The 15,890-nt window shown below is 38.4% G+C and overlaps 1 protein-coding gene across 4 annotated transcripts in view; it reads left to right on the top strand.

The window, feature by feature from the left end:
- kcnc3b (potassium voltage-gated channel, Shaw-related subfamily, member 3b) overlaps positions 1–15,283 on the top strand; it is a 76,386-nt gene extending 61,103 nt beyond the window's left edge. For 2 of the 4 annotated variants that reach the window (XM_036591209.1, XM_036591226.1), the window contains 2 exons: positions 672–692; positions 14,867–15,283. In XM_036591209.1, coding sequence (XP_036447102.1) covers positions 672–692; positions 14,867–15,021 — 176 coding nt within the window. In that variant the 3' untranslated portion in view covers positions 15,022–15,283. Of the gene's footprint in view, positions 1–671; positions 693–2,798; positions 2,829–8,610; positions 8,624–10,948; positions 10,959–14,866 lie in introns of all 4 variants that reach the window. The other 2 variants (XM_036591245.1, XM_036591218.1) reach the window with 2 other exon arrangements.
- Positions 15,284–15,890: the final 607 nt, after the last annotated feature.

The following is a 15,890-nucleotide window of genomic DNA, read 5'->3' as shown; positions in this document are numbered from 1 at the left end:
ATGTGCTCTTGTAAATGACATAATATGATGAATCAAGTTCAACATGATAAGAGACATGAGCTAATTTGTTGAAAAGTGTCAATTATGATTTCAGGTTAGGCTTTAATTTCTTTTCAGCCTGAGTGCCACACAGTCAGGAAACACCTAAATTAATGTTTTGCATAATCTTTACGACTAAGGTTGGTGCCTAAATGCTTGAATTTAAGTAGTGATGTTGTTGTCTGTATTAATTTATGTCCAAAACAAAAAAATTATGTGTAAAAAAAAAAAACAGGATCCAACAAGAGCTCAGCTTATGTGGAACTTCATGTCAAGTCCATATGTGTTTTTCTAATGTCTTTATTATTATTATAACATGTATAATTGTATGAGTATGAGTGCCCAAACTTGGAATTTGGTACTAAACACACACTCATACACTCATGGTGAGATGCTGAAAAGCAGAAAGTGTGTGAACTCAGCCTGCTCTCTCTGTAAGTGCCACTGCAGTGAAAATGCAGGACAGGGGAGTGGGGTCACTGTGGACAGATGAAAGTACTTTGTTGTCTCCATTGTAACATGAGAGCAGTTTTGACTAAATATGAAACTACAGGATACTGCAGTGTGTATGTGTGTGTGTGTGTGTGTGCCCAGTGCTATCTCACATGCTCTGTATTGTCTCTCCTCTTCAGGTTGTGTCATATCACGCGTTTGTATGTGGGCTTCTTCATTCTACTTGCTGTTTTAGTGTTATCTACACTGTCCTCTCCGCGCTGTTGTGTGTGCGCGTGTGTTGTGGTCGTGGTGTTGTGACGTGGCTTATCGTGTTCTTAATATGTTTCACACTTTTTTTTCCTGCTCTGTCCACTCTGGACTGGGTAAGTCCCTGCAGCTCAGTTAGGGACTTGCTCAGGTCAGTTGAGGTCACGGTGAGGTCCTGGTGAGGTCATGTGAGTGTGGGTCTGCCAGATCGCTGTCGAGGTTAAAACTTTAAGCCCTCAGTTCCAAACCAGGGGTGTCAAACTCAGACTCAGTTCAGGCCAAGTTGGCATTTTTGTGTGCCCTCAGAAGGCTGTGAAGCGTAAAGTGCATCTGTTTTCTAGATTATCATAGGTTACATCAGGCTATCATATTTAACTTTGTCATGACAGAAATTCTGTTCTTTTACGTCTGCCGCAACTTCTTTACGAAAAAAAAGGTACATGCAGTTTATCACCACTGTGTTCACTCTCCAAAAGTTGTTCTGTTTTCGATATCTGGGGCAGTATTATAGAAACTTCCTACCTTTAGTCCTAAGTAAAGATCTGAGTTCACAGTAATGCTGCATTTAGTTGTTAGCACAGGGGTTGGCAACATGCGGCTCTGGAGCCACATACGTCTCTTGTACTGCCCTGTTTGTCTCCACAGCAGAATTACATTTTAGGTAAAAATAAAATAATCTTCCTTTGCAGTAAAATAAAGCTCTGCTGATTATTGTATCATAGTTTTAACACTTGTTAATGTATAACTGCTAATTCACCAACCTTTAACCCTGGCCTAGCCAGTAGCTAATGAAACTGCTAAAGAGAAAGATTTAAGGCAAACATCGATAATTTAGAGGCAAATGGACTTGCATTTATAAGCACCCCAGCTGGTTTCCTGATACGTTTAATCTGCAATGAGAAACTGTGGAACACTATAAAGTCGCAAAGCTGGAATCAGTTTCTTGTTCGATTTGTCCTGTCCACCTTAAATGGTGCGGCAGTTACATTCTGGTGCCTCAGGCACCATTTAAGGTGGAATGAGAAAATATGAACAAGACGCTGGTGAATGAGAAGCTGACTTCAGCCTCTTAAAAAGTCAAGCGTTGAGAGACGTTTTACAAGAAACTGTTCCACTTTTGAGTAAACGTTTTCTGTCGGAGATGTGAGAAAAGCGACTACAGCTGAGCTAAAGCTTAAAGCAGAGCAAAGTAAGTGTGTTTTCATTCATATTTCTTTAGTCTACATGAGGACATTAGCACATACTGAGACATATTTACAGTAGATTGTCAAAGGCAAGCCGGATATTCTGTTGTTTTCAGTGAAGCTATGATGGATGTTGATTTTGTTCATTTTTGATTTGGGAGATATGAACACTAAACTGTTGTCCAGCATTAACCAATATTATACCTATAACTATAAATAAATAAAGCACAGAACATCCTCTTTTTTACCCCTGAAATGAGGAATCAATGGCTGTCTGAAACGTAATAAATGCTGCCTACTCGGACAGTATTTTGAAGAAGGGAGGCACCCAGTAATGTCCGAATCAAATGTGTGTATAAACTGCTGCCTGTTAAGGTTCCCCTGTTTGGCTGTTTTTGAAGGCAGCATTGATGTATCCTGTGCTGCCTACATATCCCATAATCCCCTGTGTCAGCAGCGATGCGATTAGGAAAAAATAACAGAAAACACCATCACTGACTCAAAGACAATGCTGCCTTCTAAGGCACTGACTTATGAGTCAACACAGGCAGCAAGGCATGGAGATAGCTGCCTTCAGTTTTGGGCACAGCAATTATTGCTAGAGCTCTCCTCTGATAATCATGCATTTTTGCCAGTAAAGCTGTCATCGTGGCAACGTTTTAATTTCTGTGTGCTGCCAGTCACATTCTGCTGTAAGTGTAAGAATGATGGGATTTGGCAACATGTGAAAATAGCGATAATTTTTCACAAATTCATATTACAGAAGCAAATCTATCTTAATTTAGCCATTACTTTTTATGTTCTCCATCTTATCTCAAGTTAGGAAATCTTGAACTACTCAATCGAGGTTGATAATCAATTGTTTGTGACCAGTGCAACCAATGACACATGCTTGGCTGAGAAGTAAACACATAGTCGATGTAAGTTATAATATTGTATTGTGAAAAAAAAAAAAGAAAATTTCGGTGCCGCTCCCTGTGTATCAGTATTACTTTCCTTTAGTCAGTGCACACCACATAAAATGAGGTGGGTCTTGAGTTTGACACCTCCATTTTAGATGCTCTGCATTGTTTACCAATCAGCCTGAGGAGAGAGACACAGAGATGCGTGGCGCAATCAGGAGACCTCACTCAAACGGCCACACTTCTTCAGTGCTTGGTGAAGCCAAGGCCTTCTGTACTTGTGTTTGTAAGTGTGTATGTGTGAATAGGTGTGTCTTAGCTGTTGTTGTGAGTTGTGTGCAAGGTGTAAACACACACTGATGTGTGGCTGACTGGTTGACAGACAGACACAGGGACATTTGGACAGACTCTCTGACAGACTGACAGAGGGAAGGTAAGACCAAATAGCACAGCCATCCAGCAGCAACGCGCAACCCCTCTTAACATAGAAGCTCCTGAACCCAAACCCCCCGAAACCCCAACTAAACCCTGACCCCAAGCCCAGGCCTGGCCCTTCGCTCAGCTGCAGCAATGTCAATTAGGATGAAGCAGCCATGCGCTCTCCTACTGTCCCACTTTAATTTCCAGAGCAAGCCAAAATACATATACCAGCTTTTTATATATAATTAAAATTATATATATATATATATATATATATATGTATGTTAATTCTATACTATGTGTATGTGTGCTTGTGTGTATGTGTGTGTGTTCGTGTTTGGTGTGAGGACCAGAAGTCTTCATAATGATAGGATGAATGACAGAAAATGACAGAAAAATCTGTACAAACTAGAACAGGTCCTCACATTTCACCCTAAATGGAACTTTTTTTTGGAAAAAGTAAAAGAGCTGTAGAAAGAGATAGAGGCAAGCATGTATATATATATATATGTGCATTTTACCATTTTCATGGGGTCCATTTTTGAGACCCTACCCTGCTGTGTGAGGACTATAAAGTGGACACTGGGGACATTTGGCTGGTGCCGTGAATATCATTTCATTCTTTTTAAGCTTTCTTTTTTTATGGTAAAGGTGTGGACTGTCAGAAACAAATCAAGGTACAAGCAACGTAAATGCACCCTGAAAGGTACAACATGGTCCTTAAAGTCCGTTTGTGCACCTTAAATGAATGTGTACCAGCAGACAGGCTTAAATTTTTAAAACTTGGTTCTTTTAACAGAAAAATGAAATAAAAAGCCTCGGATTTAAGACAGAACCTAAAATGAAAAAAAACATGGAGTATGAAATATTCCTCTTCCTAGTTAAAGGTACTGATAAGGTACCCTTGAGGCTACCACCCCAGAGCCAGCATTTGTACCCTAAAAGGGACAGTTTAGTAGCTTTTTAGAGAGTTTGTGTGGTCATTTTAAATGCATACAGTATGGTGTTTTGTTTGGCTGAATATCCATTCAAGCACCACATACACATACATGCATATTGCTCTGGCTGTTAAAGTGGTCTGCTCATGTGCTGTGCATCCCTACTGTGTGTGAATGTGTGCGTGAGTGTGTGTTGGGTGTGTTTAAGCGTGTGCATGTGCTGATTTGGGCATGAATGTATGAAACGGCACAGACTCCAGTCAGACTGCAGTATTAAAACTGTGACTCTACACCATGAGCTCTCTACCGTGAGTTCTCTCACTTTCTTTCTTCCTGTCTCTACACTCTCTATTGTCTTCAGCTTTAATTTGGTGTGTGTGTATGTGTGTGTATGTGTGTGTGTTTGTGTGTCCATTTGCCTTCTTTCCCTTTTTACCCTGCACAATAAACCTGCACATAAAAAATAAACACAGTATTGTGTTTATCTTGTACATGTAGTGTATTTTTCTAATACAGTACCATGATAACTAAAACTTGATAAAAGGTTAGGTAAATATCATGGTATTGCAATTTAAATCAGTACATATTTTCATAATATCTTCACATATTTTACATTTTACATTTATATTTTAGCCAGACAGACTGCAGAAACAGTGTTTCAGTTTTTTTATAAAGGCTCCAGTAGAGCTGTTTTTTGCAGTTCTAGCAGTATAGTTTGATATCAATTCACACCCATTACATCCCACAAACTTTCTTTCTTTCTCTCTTTTCTTCTTTATACATCTGTATAAAATGTTTGGCTGCATGACCTTTTGACCTCAGCATGACCACTACAGTGTGCACTGTGTATCTCCATGGTGCCGTCTCACAAATATCACAGCCAGTCTTTCAGATGCTCAGTGTTTAGCACAGCTTCACTATAGGGCTTGGGAACTGACGTCACGTTGCGCTACATTATTGGATCGTTCTGCCATTTTGGCCATGGTAGTTCTTTGTTTGCTACAAATACACACACACACAGTGTGAGAGCTTAAAGAGATGCTGTTTTATTGTGGTCTTTCAGGCTTGTCATGCTTAAAATTGAATCGCATGAGAAGTGGGTGTGTCTTAACTAACTTCAGAGGGATTCCAAATAACGTAATTTGGATGAAATTAACCTGATCATGACGTGTATCCATACAAACTCATAGCCAGTGTGTGGCATAAGTGCCTGTTCTTTTAAATAGATTAGAAGTTTTAAGTCACTCCAAGCCCATGTATAGTTTACAGATGTATGTTGTGCTCAGCTAGTGTCAGATTCCACTCAGTTACTGGCATATTTCGCTATAGGTAGTCTTTTAGTGAACACAGCAAGTCTACATCAGGTACTTAGCAAACTAATGACACTGTTACTGTACTATTCCTTACTATATTAAAACACCGCAAATATTTGTAGTATGACTTGTTTACATTGTATGTGACTTGTTTACACAAGTTTAAATCGAAAGGACAGTCAATCTAAAGTCTGTAAGATAAACAGGCAAATGATGATTGCAGGCCTGGCTAATCAAATTATCGGCCCTTGGGCACAATGTGGGCCCCTACCTGGCTACCTTTTTTAGGTGGTCAGGGAATTTTATATGACATCACAGCAGGTTACCTGAGGGCTGTGCAGTGCCACAATGACAGAATACTAACCACGGTTTGGGCACATCACCGCTGTATAATAATAACCACATACTGTTTTTTTCAGGCAAGACAAAACAATAGCGAAATTACACATGCATTTAACAAGAGCACAGGTTAACATAAACCCAAGAACCAGCAATGCCCTATAAAGCGTGCATCGGCTCTTCACAAGCAAACACTTACCCCAATAAAGTTGACAAATTAAAATTAAACAGATGAAATTTACATAATATAGAAGGAAAAAATCTGCAACTTAAAAACCCAAACCATCAACCTTTCTAAGCTAAAGCATACTGCCATGGCTGCACAAAATATGTTATATCCGATGACTTTATGCATGAAAGTAGACTGCCAACAATGATGGGGCAACTTGTTTCTTTAACTTTGTTGGCTGTCGTATTATATTTGGCTTTGGAAATGGCCATTCTCTGCTCTGCTGAAGTATCAGGTCTTACTTTTACAGATTCCTTTGGCACATCTTTTGAATATCTGGAGCTTCAAATTCAGTCTACTCAAAAGTCTACTCAAATAACTAATATTAGCTCACTGCAACAAAACAGCTGTTTAAAATGTGTCTTAATTGCCCATGGGCCTCTGGGAATGGGCCCATAAAACCCAAGGGATGGTCTGGGCCTGGCTAAGCATTTTCACCTCAGACAAAGTCCTTGTAAGCTTTCTAATGTCTTTATAATGTCTCAGCATCAGCTAGCATTACAAGCCTAGTCATATCATAACAGAGACCTTTCCCCAAGAGACACAGCAGTCCTTGGTCTAAAAAGAATAATAGGATGCTGGCATATGGACCAGCAGCTGAACTGAGTGAATAAGAGTATTTGGAGGAAATTCCTCAGCCTCCTGAATAAACTGCTGTTTTGTGGATATAGATTGTATAATGTAACAAACTGACCGTCCTGCCATTTATCTTTAAAATGTGAAAAGACTAACATTAACATTTTCTCAGACATTAGCCCATCATTTCTTAGTAGTGATCCAAACAATTCATGAATCTTCAAGATTTAACCTTGAAAGCTTGAAAGTGGGAGGGACGGAGGGTAATGCCAGTTTACCACAGGATGCCTGTAATGTTTTGAATGTTTGGCATGGGATAAAAATATCTGTATAAATGACAGAGATGGAAGTGGCTACTCGATTTATGCACTGCCATTACTCTAGAAAAGAGTAGAAAACAAATGTCGAAGAGTAGAAAATGGCAAAACATTTCATTTATTAAATTTAATTGTTCTGTTTGCCTTAATCATCTCCTTAGCTTTATATAAGTGTCATTAGCTTCACAGCCAACAGTCAACATCACTGCATAATATCAAGACATCACATTGCCAAGTCCTATAGCGAGACTTAAAAGAAACAGTTGTACTGTGGTTAGTGTAGTCCTTCCTGAGACTAACCACTTAAACACCCATTTAACTGTGGTATTGTAGTCCAGACTAGCATTTAAGTGGGTTAAAAGACTGAAGTTATAGAGTTTGTGTGTCAGAAAAGGGTCTCATGTTACAAACTGCACATTTCCGCATACTGAACACACCACTGTTTCCGCAGTGATTTGCGTTCTGGTCTGGGCAAGATCAATAGAACTTAATTGTGGGTAATATGAACGCTGTCCATTTTTAACTGCCCATAGATCAATACACTGACAAATTGCAGGAGCAGTCGTCTTTGGGCAGCATTGCTAAGGACTCCATGTACATATGGCCTTCATAACAATACAGAACCATTACTTAATCGAAGACATGAATGCATAACAATGCATGCATCATCCATGTCTGCATTACTTCAAAGCTATGCTGTAATATTACTAGTGTTACTTAAACACTAGTGGTTTGAGAATTTATTACATCCTAACCTCACTCAGCTTATGCCTTACCACCTGACATAATACAGTTTACCATTACCGTCTAACACCTTACACTGTATCTGTAAAGGTCATATGTACGCAGTGTAGTGGATGTCATAGACTGCTAGCACTGTAGGAATGTTAAAACTGGCTTTGATATTTGCAGACCTCCTTTTCCTCTCCATGTCGCTCACTTTCTCTTGCTCACTGTTCCTCTCCATTCTGTAACTAATAATCATCTCATTCTCCATCCATCTCCAGGCCGCCAGTGCAGTGCCAGTGTTTCTAAAGTGTGACTGTGGGTAGGTATTTAATACGCTAATACTATAGCAGCAGTCTATATATGGCCACTGGTAGGTATTTAATATGCTGTACATCAGGTATTTACCTTTCCATACTGTTACTATGCACCTCACTTTGTGCTTTTTTAAGTACAGTATATATAGTATATAGTTGCCATCATGGAACAGATTTATTGTAATACTTACAGTATTGTAATACAGTATAATTCTGTTATTCTAGAGTGAGGTCCAAAAGTCTGAGACCTCTAGTGAAAATTCTTTTTCTTTGCATTCTTTTCTGTTTGAATACAAAGTTTTTCTGTTATTCAAAGACTGAATATGGTCAGTGTTACAAATTTGCTTCAATTTGAGTAGAGACCTAAAAATAGTGCAGAATCTGAATCTTTCTTTTTCATTTTACTAGTCATAAATTATCTTTGTTATAATTTTTTTTAACTTTCTGAAACTTTCTGTTGTTTATTTTCAGGTTTAAATGAAAATATCCCAGGTTTTCAATGTGATCCCACAAGTATTTTAGAGTTAGTAGTCAATTTGTACGGAGCGCTGCTGGTGACATCCCATATAAATAAAAATAACGCATGGCCACGCCTTATTAACATGTAGGAACAAGATCCTAGTGAGTGGCCACAACTTAGTAAGACGTGGGAATGGGATAATTAAGTCTTGACCACGACTAAGTAAAGCGTGGGAATGAGATCATGCCCTGACTAAGTCGTGGCCACGCGTTAGGATCTCATTCCCAAGCCTTACTAAGTCGTGGCCACGACTTGATTATCTTTTCCCACACCTTACTAAGCCATGGACACGCAGTATTTTTAGTAATACAGGATGTCACCAGCAGGGCTTCGTAAAATTTGCATTTTGATTTTTATTTGAAAAATAAATTAAAATGCAAATAAGCAAATGTAACACAAACTACAAATTAGTTCATGTAACACTAATCATTTTACTGTGAGTCATTTTGGGTTGCAGTTGAATCCATTTATTTACTTTTTGTTTTTTAATACATAGTCCTCCAGGTATGCATGAGGTCTTAGGTGTATTTACCTTTAGGACTTTAGGTTAGAAATAAAGATTTCCGCATTAAAGGCATTTTAATTTAAACAGTTTATGTTGAGTATTTGTCCTGGCGTTAAAGTCAAATTATGATATTTTCCTCTCTGTTTGAGCAGGTTTGTTATAAAATTGATGTTAGTGATGGCAACAAACATCCCTCCATATTCGTGACAGAGTCCATCCATTCAATCCTCACTCCTTCACTTCTCACTGCCTAGAGCTGTCTGCCTTAAACAACACTTTGGCCCTTCAGGTTTAGAATGAGTAGCTGTGACTCTTCTTGTCACAGTACTCACTGACAGAAGGGTTTTCCATTCCCAAAATCTCTGTCTGCTCAAACATCAGAGAGGAAAGGGGGATCAATTAGAAGAAGAAATCAAGCAGGGAAAATAAGGAAGGATAAATTGGGTCAGTCTGTAGTGAGGTACAAAAACAAAACTGTAAAACCACATCAGTTATCCTCCTCCGGCAACTGGAATTTAATTTAGACACATTAGACAGTGTGTGTGTGTGTGTGTGTGTGTGTGTATGCAGACATGTACGTGTGTCGTTCGTTAAAAATGTTCCATATCTGTATGTGACTGTTCTAAGTGCTTTATTAAAGTTTGAGAAGGGAAACATCCCAATAAGCCCACCTAGATGGACTTAACAGTTTATAGTGATAGTGCTTATAATATGAAAGACTACTGTTTTTTTTGCAGTCATATGTAAAAGTTAGAACACCCTGGGCCAAACATGTTTTGATGATTTTCAAAGTGAAGTTAACACATCCTCTACTGGGAACACACTTAAATATAGCATTTGTCTACTGTGAGTCTTTAGAGTGTTTCTGTTTATTTGCTGAGTTTAACATATTGGAAAAAAATAAAACATAAAATATAAAAAGGGGCCAACATTTTTGCATTAGCCATATTTTATGTTTTATTTTTCTTTCAAGCATGTTAAATTCAATTCAATTCAAAATTTGTAGAAGTGTGTTCTTTGTGGAGGATATGTTTACTTATTTTCACTAAGAAAATCAATGAAACGGCATTGGACCAGGGGCACCCAAACTTTTGCATGCGGCTGCAGCATAATCAAGCTTATTGAAGTTTATTTGAAAATCCCAGTAAGCCCAGTTATTGTTTTATTGTCTATTATTGTCCGTTGTACTGGACTGTAGCTGCACATGCTTGAAAGTTGGAGTTCTGTAGTTCAGTTTTTAGTTGTAAACGCTTCAATGTATTTTATAAGCCTTGCACACTTACAGCTTTTTAAAGAACAAAATGTAGAGAAATGTGACTTTTAATTAGCAGATTAGCAGATTTAAACATATCGCTGCTGTTGGAATAAAACCTCGTAGCTCCATTTTTGTCGTTTTTCAGCTTTTAACATAATTTGAAAGTACCTGTTGGCCTTTACATTGTGTGTAAATTTCATGATGAATGGACTAAAAGAAATGGCCCAAAATTACTTGGAAAAAAAATTGGTTCTATTGACTTACATTAAAAGTAAAGTATGTTTTCTCTTTCTCCTGTAAAGTTACCATTTTGGAAATATGAGGTTTTGTTCCGACAACAGCGATGTGCATATATGCTTCCATTTTCAAATATCTTATTGATTAATTCTGAAGTAGAATTAGCAAGTCTGTAAGGTTTAGCTGTGACAGCACACAATGCAAGCCCATCATGTAAACAGTTGCTAATCTTAAATAAATAAAATAAAAAAACACAAATCCAGTAGTTTATATCTAATGATTTAATAACTACAGATAAATATAACCACCAAAGGAGTTTTGGAGTATTTGTTTTTAGGTAATAGCCCAGACTTTACAGGCTGCCATTGAACAAAAGGGCAGTAGCATATCTAAAGGTTGAAATGGGTAGTAAAATATCTAATGCCTGAGCAGCACTGTTGTATAGGTACTGCATTTAATCTCTATTCTCTATTATTCACCTCTTTGTTCCATGCAATTATGTAAAGTGTTTCTTTAGTACTGCAAGTGCAGCCATTTTGAAAATATTTCATATCAAAAGTGCAGGTGGGCTTCTAGGGTATGTGGGCTTGTTGGGGATTTTCCCCTTTATGTTTGATACATACACTCATATTTGATACCCTTATGTGTCATCTGTGACACGTCTTGTGTGTTTAATGTCTGTGAACATGTGTGACCTTGGATTTGCATGTCCTTGTGTGTGTGTGTGTGTGTGTGTGTGTGTGTGTGTGTGTCAGATGTATGGTTGAGTCAGTTAGGTGGTTCAGTTGAGGGCCCTCATGTATATTTCAAAGCTCTCTCAGCCTACTAATGCAGCCATGCTGCAGAGAGAGAGAGAAAGAGAGAGATGTGCTGGACTAATGTAAAGAAGTGCAACATCGCTCTACAGTGTGTGTTTGTGTGTGTGTGTGTGTGTGTGTGTGTGTGTGTGTGTGTGTTTGTACATTTGTACATTTTCTGGACAAAAATGTAAGAAACTCTAAGAAAACTCACAATATCAGGACTAGCTAAATGGTCATGTCCTTGCAAAGTACTTTGTTAATTATAAAAAGCTTCATGATTCTATTTTTAATTGAAAGAGTAAAAGATTTCTTTTTGGTTACTGAGCTTATGGTTGGAGCTAAGTTTAGGGTTAGGCTTAGAACATTGGGCCTCATTCACCAATATCTTCATAAGTTTGTTTTTAAATGTGTTCTTGAGAAAGGCCCTAAGAAAAAGCCTACGTCAGATTCATGATGTGTTCTTAAACCACAGAATTGTTCACACCTCTGTGCTCTTGAGTGTGTGTAGATTGTGTTCTTCCCAAATAAGAAAACACTGGTGAATGTCAGAATCTTCGTAAAAACTGTGAAAGTGGGATTTAAGAAGACATTTCTTCTAAAGAACGGTTGGTGAATGAGGCCCATTGTTATTATATATATATATATATATATATATATATATATATATATAGAGAGAGAGAGAGAGAGAGAGAGAGAGAATTACACGCAGTGCTGTGCAAAAGTCAGAGAAAACCCTCTATTTGTTTGATTTCCGGTGGAATGTACAAGTTATTCATGAAGTACAAGTTATTTATTTTTCAGTGTGAGGAAAAAAGAAGCAGAAAACATATTTAGGTATATAGAAATATATTTCAACAACTAAATATAATATAAACCTTTTCAGTATTTGGTGTGTCCATTCTTTTCAGGAGAGGTGCTTTCAGTTTGTCAAAGAAATCTGCAGGGATATTTTTCTACACCTTCAAATTTCAGTCTTAGAAGTTGGTTTGCATTTTCTTTGTTGAGGTCTAAGGACCTGTGGATTTTTCAGATCTGAAGAAAGAGTAGAGCTGGATTTTCTCCTCTCTCTCAAATATGAAAGTTTTAAGTACTGTTTATCTGATGGGGACAGCTTTGATGGTCTACCAGGTCTTGCACGTTTGTTAGGAGTCCCTATTTTATACATCTTTTAATATTTTTTTAACTAATTTTGGAACAGTTTTTCACTTATTTTCTTTGACTTTCCCTTTATTATGCAAGTTATTTTATATTTAATCTACTCAGAAATATCTCCTGAAAATGTAATAACTTGTACTTAATGGCTGTTTCGACTGGATATGAAGGGTGGCTCTGACTTTAGCACAACACTACATTACTTATAAATATATACTGGCATTTTATAAAAATGTGTGTGTGTATGTGTGTGTGTGTCAGTACATAACTGATATTATTTAGGTGTATACTGTACTGTAGACCTTTCTTAGCACTTCTCCCTGTCGCCTCTCATTGCTGGTGTGTGTGTGTGTGTGTGCATGTGTTCTGCTTTTAAAGAGGGAACTGTTCTTGTTTTCCTTTACCTGTGTGTTCTCCTCAAAGTGTACTGTTGTGTGGTAAACATGCAGCCACGTTCCCCCACATGTCGCTCTCACTCTTTCAAGCTAACAGAGCTCAGAAAAGACAGAGAAAGAGAGTGAGGAAAAAAGGAAGAAAAGAATGAAATGTGGGTGGAAAAAAGCTGTTGTAGTTGCACTTCTCTTGAATGCCTGGTCCCTTTAAGCCAAATATGACAAGCTTGACTGACTGCTTATGACACAGTTATAAACCTGACTTGATATCTTTTACTAAATGTGTCCATTTACTCACCGTTCACTTCATCACAAACAGCTACTCTATACTTTCATTCACTGGTCACTTTATGAGCTCCACCTTACTTACAGGTAGCCCACACTTTACTAAAAGGGTTGAGCGATGCCATAGACGAACCACTGTTTCTGTAAAGAAGAGATGTGTTAGGCCAAAGAACTTCAAAAGATTTAAAGACACTTCACATGATAAAAAGGTTCTTTGCCAGTTTAAAGACTTCTTCCAAAACCTTCATATTATGTGGAGCTTCTTTAAGATGTGAAAGGGGTTCTTCACATTCACACAAATGGTCCTCTAAAGAACCATCCACTGAAAGGCTCCTTAGGGAACCAAATGTCCTGCTTATCTGTCAAAAGTCATTTATCTGTTGATGCATAATCTCTACCCCCTTCATCACTGGTCAGTTTCTGACCACAGGATCGCTGTTGTCCAGATATTATTTGGGTAGTGAATCATTCTCTACACAGCAGTGACACTGACATGGTGGTGGTATGGTAGTGTGTGGCGCTGGTACGAGTGGATCAGACACATCAGATGGTGTTGCTGGTGTTGCACTACTAGGTTGAGAGTGGTCCATTATCAATAAATATCCAGCCAAGGGCAGCTCTGACCGCTGATGAAGAGCTAGTGGATGACAAAAAAAATGAGCTCTAGCCTCTAACTGTATATGAACAAGGTAGAAGTTTGTGATAAAGTGGACAGTGAGTGTAGAATGTATTAAGAACATAAATGCTATGATAACCTAATGAAGGCGTAATGACCACACAGTCAAGGGAAGTGTGACGGCTATAAGGCTACTATGAAGCTATCCGAGGTTGTCCAGGATAGTCCAATATGAGTAGCAGTAAAAGTATAATAATCTAAAAGTATAATTTTTTACTTTGTTTTATTTTTCATGTTTGGCTATATCATGATGTGGGGTTGCTGATGTTCCAGCAAATTGGTTGCCATGACATCCTTGACAACCTCCAGGCTGGTGGAAGGGGTCAGATGTGTGGCTGTACATGCATCCTCCTTCCCTGTCTGAAAGTAGGCCTGCTTCTCTTCCCCTGGTTGACCGAAACACAACAAGTAGTATTTTGCTACACTGTGTAGCGCCCCCTATAGAGCCAACAATGTTTTACCCACTCCAGGCTTCCAACAGGTATTTCCTTCAACCAGTGGACTACAGTGGACTGTTGACAAGTTCTTGGCTATGAAGGATATAGTGTTCTTATTTTGTTTTGTTGTGGATTGTTGGAAAAGAAATGTATGACATATTTCATAACTCGCATTTTCTTGTTTTGTCCTGTCTTGTCCTGTGTATGTGTGTGTGTGTGTGTGTGTGTATGTATGTGTCTCTTTGTGTGTGTGTCTGTCTGTGTCTCTCCTTTCTGTCTCCCTGCCTTTTATTTCCACATTTGTTTGAGTTCCTCTCATTTCATATCTGCTTCACAAATGTTCAAATTTATGTTCATTCACATTTCCACATATTCCCACTCATGCTTTCTGTCTGCTGTATCATTTCATGCCTCGCCTTTAACTGAAACCTAACGTGCATTCATCTCCATTATGCCATGAATTCTGACCAAAAACAACCCATTTTTTTTTTTTTTTTTATTTGTACCCTAACATTGGTCAAAATGACTAACCCCACTGTAAACCCTGTCCAAAAACAATTCCATGAATAAACCGCCCTCGCTCGAAACGAACACTGGCCTGGCAGCCACGGGCTACGAGAAATCTCGCAGCCTGAACAACATATCGGGAATGGCGGGGTCGTCGCTGCGTCTAACCCCCATCACCAGCACGCCTTATGACCCCTACGAGGCCCCCGGACCCCTGCGCCGCTGCCGCTCACCCATCCCCTCCATTTTGTAGCCAGGAGTGCGTAAAAAAAAAGAACACACAACCGCTAGAACTCAGGACAGGAGAACAGGAGGAGAGGAAGACAGGATGGAGGCCATGTGTGCAGTGTGTGTGTGTGTGTGTGTGTGCGAACCGAAGCTCAGTCTCACACTCAAACCCATAGCAATAACCACCCAGTGTTCCTGAATGTAGAAAGAAGCTCCGCCTCCTCACCCTCTCCGCTCACAGCTTCAGGTGCATGCCTATAGTAGTTGTCCTGGAGAAGATAAGTACTCTGTACTGTATTTAGTAGAATTACAGAAGAAAAGAGTGGGTTGTGACCGAAGGACCGATGTGAATTTTTTATGAGGTTAGCTGAATGAATATAGATTCAAATATGCAGATTAACCAGATTAAGTTGTGAGCCTTAGAGAACAGTATGTGTGTATGTTAATATACCGTAGCTATTTTTCCTCACACCATTGTTATGAGTAGACGGAGATATAAAACAGGCTGCCAAAGAAAGAATAGAAAGAATGCTGCAAGTATGAAGGAAGTCAAAATAACTCGTATTTTATTAACCTCATCCTCACATTTCAATTTCCTAATATTCCTCATATTCCCTTTTGGACTGAACAACGCACACCAGTCATTTTAATGCAATGAATACACTATAATATATAAACATTATGCAAGTTTTTTTTCATGAGATAATAACATGTTAATGCAAAATTTAGTGTACTCTTCAACTATAAGCATTAAATTATAGTATTTTTCAAACTGTATTATTTTGGTTTAAGGTTAACAGTCTAGTAAGTCGATAATATACTCACATATTTCGGCAGATAGTTATATGTTGTTTTGCAAATCCTGTAATCTCCTAAACATACACATTGCCCAAC

Source organism: Colossoma macropomum, unplaced genomic scaffold (genome assembly GCF_904425465.1).
Source record: "Colossoma macropomum unplaced genomic scaffold, Colossoma_macropomum, whole genome shotgun sequence".
Lineage (NCBI taxonomy): Eukaryota > Metazoa > Chordata > Actinopteri > Characiformes > Serrasalmidae > Colossoma > Colossoma macropomum.
The sequence above is the reverse complement of the archived record's forward strand: the minus strand, read 5'-3'. Positions and strand labels throughout refer to the sequence as shown.